The sequence below is a fragment of the Gobio gobio genome (assembly GCF_949357685.1).
Source record: "Gobio gobio genome assembly, chromosome: 15".
NCBI classification, from domain to species: domain Eukaryota; kingdom Metazoa; phylum Chordata; class Actinopteri; order Cypriniformes; family Gobionidae; genus Gobio; species Gobio gobio.
This window is the reverse complement of record NC_137108.1, coordinates 31,879,931-31,895,973: the sequence shown is the minus strand read 5'-3', so window position 1 is coordinate 31,895,973 and position 16,043 is coordinate 31,879,931. Positions and strand designations below refer to the sequence as shown.

Genomic DNA, 16,043 nt, shown 5'->3' with positions numbered 1-16,043 from the left:
CAAGACCAAACATTCTATATTCCAAAGCATTCTTGAATTACAACCATTTAAGTTGAGATTTTCACATCTATTCTCAAAAGAGCAGGAGGGGGGCAGTTAAAGGGTTAAAATATAATTTAAACGTAATTGATGTCAAAGCTGAATTTTTATTAGCAATTACTCTAGTCTTCAGTGTCACATGATCCTTCAGAAATTATTCTAATACGCTGATTTGGTACTTAAGAAACATTTTTTATTATGACTAAAGTTGAATATTTTTTGTGGAAATGTTTTCTTTTAAGATAAAAAAGTAAAAAGTTCAAAAGAACAGCATTTATTTTTAAATAGAAATCTTTTGTGACATTTATAAATGTTTTTACCCTCACTTTTGATTAATTTAATGATTTTTTGCAGAATAAAAGTATTAATTTCTGAAAGGTGTGTGTGTGTGTGTGTGTGTGTATATATATGATAAAGATCAAGAAGGCATTGTTACCATCATTTTGTCATTCCTTATTGACTCGTTTACTATCTCACTGATGTTCTCAATTCATTGACCAAGAGTTTTATTCACAATTGAATTTTTTATTTTAATTTGTAGTGTACCAAAACTCACCTTCCTTACAGAAACATGTTCCATCAATGGGAGAGCAGGCTATAGAGTTTACACAGGTACAAGGAGACAAGCAGCCCTTCCCATAGAAACCGTCCTCACAGAGCTTCTCGCAGTGCAATCCCTACACACACACACACACACACACACACACACGCATATAGGAATATTAAACATCTGAGGGGGCATTAGTTACCTGTATTATGAGTTACTGTATTGCAGAAGTTATTTTGTTTGTGACCATGTCTGTCCCACTCACCGTATATCCAGGAGCACAGTGGCACTGACCGGTCACCGTGTCACACACCCCTCCGTTCACACAGAGGCAGGGCTCCAGGCAACCGTTACCATAGTAACCATGAGCACAGGTTTCGTTACAGTACAGCCCCGCCCACCCAGGCTGACAGGTACACTCCCCCTTCAGAGGGTGACAGCTGTAACATCCACCACACAATCAAAACATATGATGACATATGGAAAAATTGCTGAACAGCATTTGGTTAATAGAATGATCTGTTGATTGATTGGTCAACACATTTAGAGAGTCTTTGTTCTCAGAAGTTTTTTTTTTCATTAACTAAAACTTTTAAATATGAACTAAAAAGTATTCAATTTGTTAATTGAAATCAAGCAGAAATAAAATATAAATATTAGATGAAAACTCAACAAAGATGAGAAGCGTTGCCTTAGCAGCCAGCTGAAATTAGATGAAGTACTAAAATTGAAATAAAAATAAAACTTTGGAAATATTTTCAAAAACAAATAAAAAATGAAAGCACATAAAATTAAACAAAATAAAACGAAAATAAAAGTTCATTCGAAATATTCATAAAAATATCTAATAACACTCAAATAAAATTGGCTCTGAGAACAAAGATGAAAATCATGAAAGTCATTCATTTTCTAGTAGTAGTTGTGTTCACACTTGCAAATCAAAGCTAGTGCTCATCAGTAAGAGACATCGAAGCACAAAGCACACCTGAGAGTGTTTTGTGAGTTGCAGAGGCAGCGGTGTTCGCAGTGCATGCCGTAGGCCCCATCAGGACACATCCTGTGATCACAGCGCGGACCCTTAAACCCCGGCTCGCACAGACACCCACCGTGGATGTTATAGCAGCGGGCTCCGTTAGCACAGTCACACACTCCCTTACAGTCCTCTCCGTACGTACCCACTGGACACTCCTCGTTACACCTTCACAGGAGACACTCATAGTGAGCAAATCATAGAACCACACTGCTCAAATTACTATCAGAGGATTTACTGTGGATTTCAGGCTTTTTCCAGCTTTTCTAGAGTTACAAATCCATAGTTGCATTACTAATGCAATCAATACGTTTATACAATCAACTGCATTGTTAAATGTAGATCAAATTCAGAGATTGATATTATTTATTTGATAATACAGTTTTATTGATAATATTTTTTATTATATCAATGTTATTTTGACATTATTTTTATTCATGTATAATTATTTTGACAAATGTAAACTCAAATGTAAAATCTGGGCCCTGAAGAAAAAAAAGTATACTTGAAACTGTGCTCAAGGACAAAGCCACTTTTCCACTATCCACCATTTTTCCAGGATCGGTCGCTTCATCCTCTATTTACATCTCATCTCATCTCTTACCAAGGCAACGACTGACGCATTTGTATTACATTCCAAAGAGCGGCTGTTATCAGCCCCACAGTGCAAATGAAACCATATACAGTAGTACTGTGATGGAATTTTTTAATTCATCATAACTGACATTTCTTTTTCTTGCAGGATTAACATTTATATGCTTTTGAAAACGAAATGTCCCCAATACTTGGGCCGAAGTGTGTCTGAATCATGTCCTAATATAACAAGACTTTGAATAACAAGGTGAAGTAATCAAGAATTCCAGATTTGCTTTTACCTAACAGAAGGTTTTTCTGGATTATACATATGAAGAACCAATCATATTGGAGAAAAATTATGTAATGAGTCATGTCACCTTTGGCATGCTCCTGTTCAATAAAAACTGTTGTATTCTATTTGCTGGAGGGATTCTTATTGAAATTGTTTTGAGGTCCTCTGGCCGTTATTAAAGCACATTCGAAGGCATTGTCTGGAGTCTGTCTGGTTAGTGGATTTTGTTCCAAAGTGATAGTGTTCATAGTGGACGAGACGGCGTCTGTAGACTTTAGACACTTGGGTGTAGACTGGAGACAGGTGCATAGGGGAATTTCTACCACAGTACCAACTGGGCTGTATCGGCACGGAATGGAACGGTTAAGCGATGAGAACGGTTTGGTCCGATGGTGGAAAAGTGGCTTTACAGTATGGCTTGATACTTAAGGGCCTCAAGCATTCTTTCAGCCCTGATCTTTAAACTATATATTTTTTATATAAGCTATGTAAGCTTTATCTTTATCCATTTGAAGTAATTGTCTATCACTTGTGCTGGAATAATAAATTCTAGTATAATCTGAGAGTACATTATACAGACCTTTCTCCGGTGTAGCCTGCATCACACTGACATTGGCCTTTTTCTGGATCACAGTGACCTCCATTATGGCACAAACATTCTTTAGCACAGTTTGAACCAAAACGGCCCGGTGGACACTGCTCAGTACACACTGCACCCTGAAACAGAGAGAGAGAGGCTGAAAATGGATGACTGACAAATAACAAAAGAAAAGAAAACCAAGACACAGATTTCTCACCATCCAGCCGGGTGGACACAAACACACCCCTCTCCCCTGGCAGATGCCTCCATTCTGACATGGGCAGCGTGCAGGACAGCGTTTCGTCCCCAAACATGGCTCTTCGCACCTGAGCGGCAGAGACGTCATTCAAAATTTCAAAAATGTAAAACAAGGAAACATTATTGAGTAAAATGTTTAAGAAAGAATTCGGTTGCACACTTTCTTGGCCACTAACCAGATATGTATTTGTGACAAAAGGTCATATCGTAATGCTTAAGCAAATACTAAGATATTCCTAAATTCATGTTAGTTTTCAATTCAACTTTTCATTCCAATTGTTATGCTGATCATCAAGTAAAATTCATACATAAAATAGCACAGGTATATACATGACCATGTTTTCCACTCAACTAAAATTGCAGAAAAGACCATGGGACAGATTAACTAAACAGAGCAAATTAGCGTGAGAGTGCAAATCCAAAACAGCACCAATGGGAGAGGAAAGGTCTGCATGTGATCTACTGTTGACACACAAAATAAAGAACACAGACGCGGCCGGATCATTTCCATAATGACCAACACAATCTACCAAGAGCAGCGAAAATGTGCATTTTTTGAGTTGTAAATAATGGCGCAAATACCAGTAAGTTGATTAGCGAAAACCTTAAGAAATCACCTTGCATGATTGATTTAAATACTCTCCTCCCATACATTTTGTGTTTGAAAGGAAAAATCCTACAAATGCAATAAGGTCAGCCACCAAAATAACCACGCCTTTTCAGCACTAATTTCTAATTAATTTAGTAAATCCTGACACACTGCAAAAAATGCTCTTCTTACTTAGTATTTTTAATAAAACTCTTAAATCAAGATGCATTTACTAGATAAGTAACATTACATAAATATTTGTTCTTGATTTCTTGAAAATAAAATCAAAATGAAGTGAGTTTTTGCTTAAAACAAGCTCAATTATCTGCCAATGGGGTGAGAAAAATAATCTTGTTTTCTGATTGAAATCTTGTTTTGTGTTTCTCTCCCAAACAGAAATAAGATTGTTTTTCTCACCCCATTGGCAGATAATTTAGCTTGTTTAAAACAAGAAAAAATATCTTATGTCATTTTACTTTATAGTAATTCCATCTTGATGTAAGAATTTTGGAAACAAGACAAAATACTAAATAAGAAGAGCATTTTTTTGCAGTGCAGTAGTTTTATTAACGGCAAAAGAGGGTTTGCGCTGGTGCAATCTGGCCACAAGAAAACAAATGTACAGTATATGATGCAATGCTACACACACACACGCACGCACGCACGCACGCACGCACGCACGCACGCACGCACGCACGCACGCACGCACGCACGCACGCACGCACGCACGCACGCACGCACGCACGCACGCACGCACGCACGCACGCACGCACGCACACACACACACACACACACACACACACACACACACACACACACACACACACACACACACACACACTGTGTATAATGTCTGCAAAATGGCTTATATGAGAATATGAGAATGTGAATAGAAATATGCATAGGCTTATGTGACTAAATTTAGCATTTGAAATCCATCCATAACATACAGAGAGCAGTAAGAAAAGTACACTGTTATTCTAAAGTACTTCCTGTACTTACAGAGTTCCCGTAAATCCATCTCTGCACACACACTCTCCAGTGGTTTTATTGCAGAATCCTCCTGTTCCACACTGGCATTGCTGCAGACAGCCATGACCAAAAGACTTTGCAGGACAAGGGTCCTGACAGGAAGAAAATGTATTTCATTAAAATTATTAGACTTTCAATATAATTTATGTTGTAACTTTAGCTTTTTGCATCTTATATACACTGCCTGGCCAAAAAAGAAGGTTGCTGTTTGGATTTAAAAAGACAAATGCTTAAGAGTCTATGATTGGATCATTATTGCAGTGATTATTATGTTTGTTGCATGTTTTATGTTTGAAAATGTGCAATATTTGGGATATGCTGGAGTAGACTGTGCTTGACATAGTGCTTGACTCTTGCATTGTCAATACAAGATCTTGAACAAAAATGTATGCACCTCTTGAAATATGCAAAATACTCAAATAGTCAAGCACTCTGTAAAGTCTACTCCAGCACATCCCAAAGACTTTCAATGAATTTAAGGTCTGGACTCAAGAGGTGCAAATTCATGTGTTAAAATAATTCTTCATGCTCCCTTCCAACCGTTCTTTCACAATTTGAGCCTGATAAATCTTGACATTGTCATCCTGGAATATGGCCATGATGTGTTGGTTCGGTTGTTTAAGAAATGAAAAGCTAGCTTCAAACTCCATCAATTAGGGTTAGAAGAACTATTGACAAACATATATAACATGCTAGAAACAAAATAATCACAGCAATAATGATCCAATCATAGACTCTTAAGCATTATTTAAATCCAAACAGCAGTGTATCATCTCCAAAATCACACAGTAAAAAAGGAAAAATGTGCAGTTGTTACCATTTTCATATTAATATTGTATTCAATAATATATTTGACTTGACATGTTACCATATCAAGATCAATAAAGAGGCTGTTTGTGCGGCCATACCTGGCAGTGTTCACCAGTGTATCCGGCTGGGCACCGACAGGTTCCTGTAAGAACGTCACACTCTCCCCCGTTCTGGCACTCACAAAGTCGCCTGCAGCCTGTACTCCAGTACTGGGCATCACATGCTGAACACAAACAAAAATTCAGCTAAATCTGAGCAACACACACATATTAAAAAGTCAGTTCAAATGGTTAGGTGGTCTGACTATGTTTGGTCATTTGAGGAAATCAGGCTTCCTAAATACTTTAGAGATTCTCTTGAGCATCCCTGGCATTTAGAGCATAAGAAATCGATAGCGTGATTGGCCGGAGAATTTGTACGGAGCTCAACAAAAGGAATGAGTTTCAAATGGGAAATTTAACAGATGGAGTTTGGCCGGACCTCAGAGAGAGCTCAGGCCAGCACTCACACAGGGATTGGATTTCAGTCATGACACCACCTTAACTGATGACACGTACCCTTTACGGGTTAAGAAGAGGAATCCATCACAGACAGACAGACACACACACACACACACACACACACACACACACACACACACACACACACACACACACACACACACACACACACACACACACACACACACACACACACACACACACACACACACACACACACACACACACACACACACACACACACACACACACACACACACACACACACACACACACACACACACACACACACACACACACACACACACACACACACACACACACACATGAAGAGCTCAGTACCAAGAAAGCTTCTCTGGAATTAAAAGAGATCATTAATCAGCACTAATTTGTCTTCAACAATACTTCTTAACTTCTGTATTTCAATGTATTGAAGGGTTTCTTTCTATTTTGATTTAGATATATACTTTTTTTTAAAAATAGAAATTATATATATATATATATATATATATATATATATATATATATATATATATATATATATATATATATATATATATACTACCATTGAAAAGTCAGGGTTGGTAAGATTTTTAAATGTTTGGAAAGAAATTTCTAAAATCTGCATTTATTTAATCAAAAATACAGTAAAAACAGTAATACTGCAGAATATTATTACAATCTAAAATAACTGATTTCTATTTTTTTTATGTTTTAAAATGTAATTTATTCATGTAATGGCAAAGCTGAATTTTCAGCAACCAATACTTCAGTCTTCAGTGTCACATGATCCTTCAGAAATCATTCTAATATCAAGAAACATTTAATATCACATTTATTATCATGGTCAATAAACATTTATAATTACAGTTGATGAATAGAAAGTTCAAGAACATTAATTTTAAATAGAAATCTTCACTTTTGATCGATTTAATGCGTCCTTGCTGAATATACTATAAAAAAAAATCTTACTGACCCCAAACTGTATACTTTTTATATATTCTGCAGACTGTTTGAGAAAGGTTTATTCTGTCTTTCCACTTCAGGGCAGAGATTTACAGTCCTGAGGTCTGACACTCTGACAACAGGGGACGTGAATGATTCCAGCACCCCAAGTTCACATATCAGGCTTTAGGAACTGGAGCTCACCAGCTGTCTCAATTCAAACACTGAGCTGACGTCCAACCAGTTCTCAAAGCAAATGCATACCACTTTAAAAAGACAAGAGGAAGCCTCAGAACTTGATTGATTTTCAGCTCAAAGCAGTTTCCTTGACCATGACACTTAATTGAGCTAAACTGCAAGTCCAATTTTTTTGTTCCCAAGCCCCCATGCCCCTCAAGTCCCTCAGGATAAATCAGCATCAACTAAAATGACAAACTTGTGATGTAAGATTATAAACAATGAATATGAAGCTGATCATTTTCACTCTCTTTGTCCATGCGAGTCATGTTTATGTTGTACGAAGATGAAAACTCAAATAAGAACAGTTTTATCAAACAGCATGTTTCTAGGAGATATGGAATGACTTTTTGAGATGTGGGAAAATTCCTCTATAGTCCACAAGGGAAAAGTTGTTGCTGGGTTAAAGGTCTTGTCTTGAAGGGCACTTTCCCAGAAGCCCCTACTTAAATAGTTAACTGTGAATTTCTTTCGAATGCAAAAATGCTGAACATTATGAACTTTCAACTCCAAAAGCTGTTTTTGCTTTGTGTAGTATGCATTTTGCCTTTTAGTGTATCTTCTATAGGCTGTTATGTATATTCTACTTTATTAATGATCCCTTTTGCATGATTTTAAACAGGCAAGAAGTCGATTAGCAGCTTGGTAGAGTTTGGTCTTTGGTCCCTCAGGAGTCAGGGCAGAGTGAAAGAAATGTGTATTTAAAACCTCAAACCTCTCTAATTTCCCACAAAGCTCCCAACACACAGGCATTCAGGAAGTGTCAAGCCTCCTCTTGCCAATGCGAGCTAATAATGGGGTTTCACAGTCCAACCAAACAAAGAGCAGGGCCAAATTAGAGAGAAAGGTCTTCTGCCTAGAACCAGTCTTGAGTTTCCATTTAATTAACTCCACTCAGGACAGGAGCCTATATGGTATTGTACTCCTCTGAAACCACAGTTTTTCAAATCAGTATTACAGACTAAGATACTACAGTAAACACCCAATGACATCACTGGCGTACACAAGGATGGCCATGTACTGGAAAGTCACTGCAACAAAACAAAAATACTAAAACTAACTGAAAACTGAAAATTAAAAAATAACAGCTATTTCAAAAGAAATAAATGTTATAAATAAGAGTAAAATAACACATTAAGGGATAATTTTTATCCCTTAAAATTCATCTTTGATCACCAAAATGACATTTAAAAAAATTTCCTGTAAAAAAAATCTTCATGCCTTAAAATAGATTGAATGTAAATCTACACCCTTGCTTCATTTAGTATACAAATATGCAAATTAGCCCCGCCTCCACTCACTCAAATGAGCTCAGAGACCCACTCGCTCAACTTTTACTAAAGTGAATGTAGTAAACGCTGCACAAAGGTATCGCTCTTTACAACGTCGGACACATAACAGTAATTAATCTGATTAGCCTTTTGCTTGACTACGTTATCAAAAGGCTAATAATGTGTTGCTAATGTTACACAAACCATGTTCCTTTTCACCATTTCAGTCTGCCTTCTAAAAATCAGCATCCTTAGAAACGTTGTGATTATCATAGAACATCAGTGGAGAAAGGCATATACTGTAGTTCATCATAACATAATATTATACATAATTCACCAGCTGTATTGCTAACTGTGCACGATTTTTCATATCAACAGAAAAATACATCGGTATGGCTTCTCTTGAGACTCCCCTGCTTCACAGCACAGTAATAATGATATGCTAAAGCCCGTCTGTACATTGACATGAATGGTTACAAGGTAGTTTGTGACGGCAGAAACACTAGCAATTTCAAACAGCGTTTTTGAGGCTGTCTTTTAAGAAGAAAACACTCAGCAATGGTGTTGACTTATGAATTTGCACATGATTTGTCTGAAAGCATATTAAAACACAGGGGGTCTTTAAGTTATTTTGGAGAAATGGGCCAAATCAGATGAGAAAAACTGTAGATAAACTAGAAAAATTTAGCTGAACATTTTATTTAAATTTTGATGATGCACTGCACAGCACACACATACTAAAAGAATGAAAGGAGTAGAGTTAAGGAGAGAACATATGCAGAGAGAGGAGAGGGGAAAAGAAAACAAGAGGAAAAGAAAAGTTAGAAAATGGGGCCCAATAAAAATATGCACAGCAACACTAACAGATGACAACACATTTAAAACAAAGCCAGAACACTCGCTAGTGAAAAGTCTCTCCTTATGAAGGCCTGTGCATGGCCATTTGTGATACAGAAAGACGGAAAAAGAGTTTTCAGTGTTGGATGAATTATACATTTATTTATAATCCAGATTGCTCTTCTTCTGTTCACCATCTTGGATTACCTTAGCTTGTTGCAAAGCATTATGGGATTGCTTCCTTAGAAACAAAGTATCTTAAGAAGTTGCCTACTTTTTTGAATCAGCTTTCACGCTGATAATGCATTTAAATGTTGCACTTTTTGGTTGTTTTTGTGTGTCAGAAAGAGGAGAGAAAGTGTGACGCATAACTCACAGCTGGAACAGTCGTCTCCACGCCAGCCGCTCTCACACTGGCAGCGATCAGGTGCTACACATCGGCCATGGACACACTCCTTAGTGCAACGTGCTACACACACACAGAGCAGGAAGGGAAAAATAAACACAGAGAGATGAAAAATACAAAAACAAACCGTTCAAAACCATTAAGTTAGAGGTAAAACTTCAATTTAATACTCACGGACACATTTATTTCTGCTCTCATAGAAGCCACGACAGCACTGATACCTCCTACGATAGTCCATTTTCACCACCTGCCTATAAAGTGTTTTATAGGTGATCCTGGAGAGTGAATAAGAGAAAGAGTTTAATAACCTCCATTATAAACACTGGAAAATGCACAAGCTAAATGCAAGACCACACAATATTCATTATTTCATTATCACAGATCAGCTGTAGTTGGAATATAAAGTCCCTCAGTAAGACTTCTGATTCAGTAGATTCAGTAGTTGTCTTGGATCAACTTTTGGCACTTTTATACATAAACATATAATATTTAGAAACGTATTAAACATTTAGTGCCTTTGTATTCGCCTTAGTTCAGATTAAACTTAAAAAGGCCTTTGGGAACCGCCGTAAGACCGGCAGGGAAAGTGAGTTCCATGCCAACATTATTATAAAGGGAGCATGTGTGCACGCCAGCATCACAATTACTTGGATTCAAAGCAATTTTAAGCCTCCACTGCCAAACCAAACAATCCCTCCAATGACCAAAGCTGAAGACCGAAAACCTCTGCAGCTCAGCAGGATGAAAGAATGCATGCTGCGTTTAGTCTAAGTCAGCCCAATGTAACTGTGAGTAAACGCTTGAGTGCATGTGTGTTTGTCAGTGTATGTCACCTGTGCCGGGTGCATTTGTTAGCGCTCCAGGGTTCAGAGCAGGTCTCTTCACTCACTTGGTCGAAAGGCTGAGCATATGATTCCTTCACTGAAGTGGTGAAACTAAAAAGGAACAAAGATTTTGTCATGCTCACCAGTCACTTGCTATTTTGCATCATTCAACATGATGTACAACTGTCCCCGAACTGTCCCCGTATAGAGTGTCTTACTCAATGGTATTATAGAGCTGTTCAGTTTGTAGTGATAAAACCAAGAAGAGAATTAGCTTGTTTTCGAGCAATGGGTTCCCTCAGGAATTTATAATGGATTTTTAGAATGACAGTTTTGGATTTATGAGTAAAATAAGTTCTGTGGTTAAGATTATTTGAAAAGTCTGTAACATTTTGTCCCTACACCATAAATGGGTCTTTCTCAAAAATGTTGACTTTTTGACTTAAAAAATGCTTCAGTTCAGTTCAGTCTTTTCCCATAAAAAATGATTGACATTTTGAAAATTCCCATCCATCCATTCTCCAAACAGCTTGTCCTACTGTATAGGTCACAGGCATTTTCAAATAATTGACATTTAATTTTTTTTTATTTTGAATCTTTAAATACGGATATTTTTCTTACACAAATGCGGCACTTCGCTTCAGAAGGCCTTTATTAACCCCCGGAGCAGTGTGGAGCAGGTATATGATGGATAGATGCACTTTTATGGACAAAAATGACCCAACAATTCACTGCCATTATAAAGCTTGGAAGAGCCAGGACATTTTTAATATAACTCCGATTTTATTCGTCTCAAGGAAGAATATCATATACACCTAGGATGACTTTATGGTGAGTAAATCCTGGGCTAATTTTCATTTTTGGGTGAACTATCCCTTTAAGGTCCCGATATTATGGAAGCTTGTTTCCGTCATGGAATGGAACTTTTTTTCCCCTCACAATTGCGAGATACAAACACGCAATTACGAGTTATAATGTCACAATTGCAAATATAACGTCAAAATTGTGAAATATAAAATCACAATCGCAAGAAATAAAGTCAGAATTGTGAGATATAAACTTTTTTTCTCGCAATTGCGAGTTTATTTCTTACAATTCTGACATTATAACTCACAAATGAGAGTTTATATCTTCCAAATAGGATTTTATAACTCACAAGTCTGAATTGTGAGATAAAAAGTTGCAATTACCTTGTTTTATTTTTTTATTCATTGGCAGAAAAAAGCTTCAATAAGATATTGGCCTACTTCAAGCGAAAACGAAGAACGAACTGGTGTGACGTCGTTTCGAACTAAATCAGGCCAAAACAAATTTAGTTTGGAGTTCATTACAGGAGTCCGAAACAGCTTGCCAAAGTAATATAAAGTATAAAAATAAAATTATAAATAATAATACATTTGAAATGTATAATTAAACCACCAACTCGACTTTCCCACAACACTGCAAACCTGCAGCTTGAAGTTTTGAAGCTTTAAAACGTCCTCCCATGTCTCCAGCATTTGCATGCATATAAATGGAATTAAGTGGAGCCTAGTGCGATCGCTAAGTTTCTACATTCTTACTTTGTACTTTCTTGAACTTGTGATGTCCAAAATTTCTAACCAACTGAAAATGAAACTGAATCTTTCCAAAGAATATTATTGTAGCAGAAATTATTACCAATAAAGGTTGAGTAGTGGCATCTAGTTTAAATAAACTAAGGTCACAGAAACACAGTAGAACAAGACATATGTAGATAGACTAATATTTTTACACTTACTGTATTAAAGACATTCTCATAACTCGTAAAGTAGGCTATATATTTCTGAGGTCTTGATATATTATGCAGTTATGCTACTTTAACAATATTTAGATGCTTTAGTTTGAGTTTTACTAGGGAAACAAGACACATATTGACTGGGAACTGTATTTTTGAAGTGTTGTTGTTGTTGTTTGACTTGCAAAATGATCTACAACAGCAGTTTTGGTTGCCAGTATGCAGTGGAGCAGATCGGCTGTATTGGGACTGTCTTTCTGAGCTCTGTATTGGAGACGATGCTTACCTTTCCCATAAACTGCAGACATTTGGATCTCGGGGGTCCAAAGACAATGACAGTTCACACACACAGCCCAAGACAAACAGGACCACACAGATCTCCGCCGTCTTCATCCTGCTGTAAGGAGAAAAACAGTCAACTGCCTTATAAAACATTAAAACTCTGCCCCTCAGAACTGTTGATGTGACACTGCAAGGCCAGTGCAAAGCTCTCCTTCCATTTCAAGACATATTGAAGCCATCTGGTTTTATTTATGAGGATGCTTTAGGCACACTGTAGGAAAGGGACAGACAAGTCTACCATGGTGAAGATTTCTGAGAATAACACCAGCTTTATGAGCACAAACACACATACACAGAACACACACACAGTCTTCAGTATATTCTCAGTATACTGTCTCTTCCTCTAGTATAGGAATACTGTGAACCCTGGAGTGTCACAGTGTAGTGACTAGTGTAGTAACACAATATTATGTCTTTATATTTTAGGAAAGGGGTTTCTTCCAAGAGGACCATCATATTTGGACATCAATGGCATCAACAAAATGTACAACCCCATGTCTAGTAGATTATAAGTAGAGGAAACTCTTTAAAATTATATTGAATGAATCATAAATCAGCACTTTCAATTTTAGTTTAAGAACAAATGAAAAGTTAAATCAAAATAAAAATGAAGTCAAATGAAGGGTCAGTTCATCATCACACGCAACTCCTACATCAAACTAGACACAAACAGAAAGAAAGAGACCAGAACTTTCTGGGAAGATGACGGGTTTTCATTAAAGAGCTATAGGATTTTATAGGTCCCCTTACTGGGGTGGAGTATATTATCCCTATTCTTTCAGTTTTTTCTTTTTCTTTAAGGGCTTCATTAGAAAAAGAACTTGAGACCACATTAGGATTCCTGTGAGCTGAGAAACTAGGAGTGTATTTAATGAGCAGTGCACAGCGACAGAGCGTCTGTGACAAACAAGTGGTTTAAATCTACTCTGAACCTGAGGCTGCATTAATTATATTTACGTCTAAGTAAACAACAGTTTTATGCAGCAGGAGATGAATGTTTTGGAAATTGCATTTGTCTCCAGCAGGGTATTTGGCATGTGTAAGGATGCTGACTGTTCAAATGCTACCTCAATACAAAATCCATCACATAAGTTAATGACACAAGCAACGTTCATATAAAAATATTCTTCTTAGCTCAGAAAGCAGGTGTTACATCTCCATCTAGGAGGTGGATGCAACAAAAGTGGAACCAAAAACATCTGGCATTGGTCTTACTGCCAGAATATGATTCAACATTACAATTAAACTTCATTACAGTAAACAATAAACCAATAAATATTTGTATTTTAATGTTTAGAATACTACTTATAAATGTATTACACCAAAATGTGTTGTCATATAAACAAGCAATCAGTAAATATACGGATGTAAGTTTAAAATACTCATCACGGTAACGGTTCCCGACATAAACAAAAAATGATTCTCGATTCAGTAATGGAGTCAGTTGTGACCTGATTTTGAACAATTCACTGAAATCATTGACTGATTTAAAGGGTTCCTATTATGCCCTTTTACGAAGTCTTTTTTTTGTTTTTGGGGTGTCTTAGAATATGTCTTCATACTTGTTTTTTTTATTTTATTTATTATTTATTTAACATTATTACAGCACCTCTCTCCACAGTCTGAATCAAACATGCCAATTTTCGATGAAGCCCCTCCTTCCGAAATACGAAATGTGCTGTGGTTAGCTGGCCCAGAGTGTTGTGATTGGCACCGCTTAGCGCGTGTTCGGGAAATGTCCCGCCCCTCCATAACTGCGAGTTCTTCTGTAGGGTAAATATTACAGATGGTGTCAATTTCAAACCAATTCAAGCCCGATTCAGACTCTGACAATGTTAACGAACTAGAGGATTGTGCAGAAGAATGGATTTATTAGACACGGATTTCACAGGATGTTTCAGAGTAGTATGTTTTTTGTAATTTTCTAATACATATAGATACTAACCCACCATTTAATCATGAAAACTATTTGTCGGAAAACTAAGGTAATACAAAAAGTAAACGATTACAAAACCATCGCAATTTTTCCTAAAGAGCAGTGAACCGTCTACAAAAGCGAGAGCTTACAAAAGCAACAGAAAACAAGCTGTTCTCCATAAAATGTGCAGCACACAGACAAACGCTGGGGTTATATTGTTCAGGTTTTAAACAGTGTTTAAAATCAGCCTTAGGAAGGTCAAACAAATGAGTTTTGGAAACGTTGTGGAAAAAAACTGTCTCTTTGAAATCTCTCACTGTCTTCTCTAATGCAGCTCAACCAGGCCCCGTCCCCTTTTTTGTGTATTCCATGGGCGGGGATTATTTAAATGAGTAACATTTTGACTTCATAAGATACGGAAAAATCATCTTGTAGTCCAAATGAGTCGTCAGTTGTAGTTCTTGGAAAGTGTATTCTGTTAAATAAAATATCTCCCTTTGGAGTGGACTTTGTAACCTTGCAGATATTTTTAATGCTCAAACACTAAAGTTGAAAAAGCATAATAGGATCCCTTTATGCCACAAACTACTTTTGCTGGGTTTCTTTATTGTTGTTTGCAGGAAAACAAGTTTTACCAACGTTCACCAATGCCAAATAGATTTTAAATTACTGTCTCAAATGTTTTTTTGTTGTTGTTGGCCTTTTGAGTGGCAGCCTGGAGCCCTGATGACCTGAAAAACTAAAACCCATAAGTTTGATCGCTCTTGCTAAACTGTTGCAGGACTGCAGAGCTATACAAGGTGCCGTATTAAACCATGAGCTGATTTTAATGAGCCGAACAGATGCTGTGCCCGCACTCGACTGCTTTTATGTGGACAAATTATGGAGGACGCATACACGGCACAAACAAGAAGAGAGAGAGAGTGAGGGATTTCTTTCATCAACATTTTGCTTGCATCTGACACCAAGGATTGGTGCCACATTAAAAATGAGTACCATACGGCAGGATATTTTTAGGGGACACGCTCTCACAAATGTCAAACGCTCCACATCTGAGTAGTAGCGTGAGTGAGAGGGTGCTCTGATGTTCTGTCATTTAAAAAGCGCTGTTCCTGGGTGAAGATAGGAGCATAATGGAAAATGAAAGAAAACACATGTAGTTATCTGCCTCTGGCTGGGTTGGTAAAACACGCTGTCCTTGTGTTTGGGAAGACTACTTGGGCCTCATTTATAAAACTTGCGTAGTGCCACGTC

The 16,043-nt window shown here is 37.2% G+C and overlaps 1 protein-coding gene across 1 annotated transcript in view; it reads right to left on the bottom strand.

The window, feature by feature from the left end:
• pear1 (platelet endothelial aggregation receptor 1) overlaps positions 1–16,043 on the bottom strand; it is a 52,970-nt gene that overhangs the window by 12,554 nt on the left and 24,373 nt on the right. Inside the window, exons 2-12 of the mRNA XM_079837112.1 lie at positions 12,816–12,926; positions 10,783–10,884; positions 10,124–10,224; positions 9,920–10,012; positions 5,852–5,976; positions 4,914–5,035; positions 3,282–3,390; positions 3,065–3,201; positions 1,572–1,784; positions 852–1,026; positions 596–716 (exon numbers count right to left, since the gene is read on the bottom strand). Coding sequence (XP_079693238.1) covers positions 596–716; positions 852–1,026; positions 1,572–1,784; positions 3,065–3,201; positions 3,282–3,390; positions 4,914–5,035; positions 5,852–5,976; positions 9,920–10,012; positions 10,124–10,224; positions 10,783–10,884; positions 12,816–12,922 — 1,405 coding nt within the window. The 5' untranslated portion in view covers positions 12,923–12,926. The remainder of the gene's footprint in view (positions 1–595; positions 717–851; positions 1,027–1,571; positions 1,785–3,064; positions 3,202–3,281; positions 3,391–4,913; positions 5,036–5,851; positions 5,977–9,919; positions 10,013–10,123; positions 10,225–10,782; positions 10,885–12,815; positions 12,927–16,043) is intronic.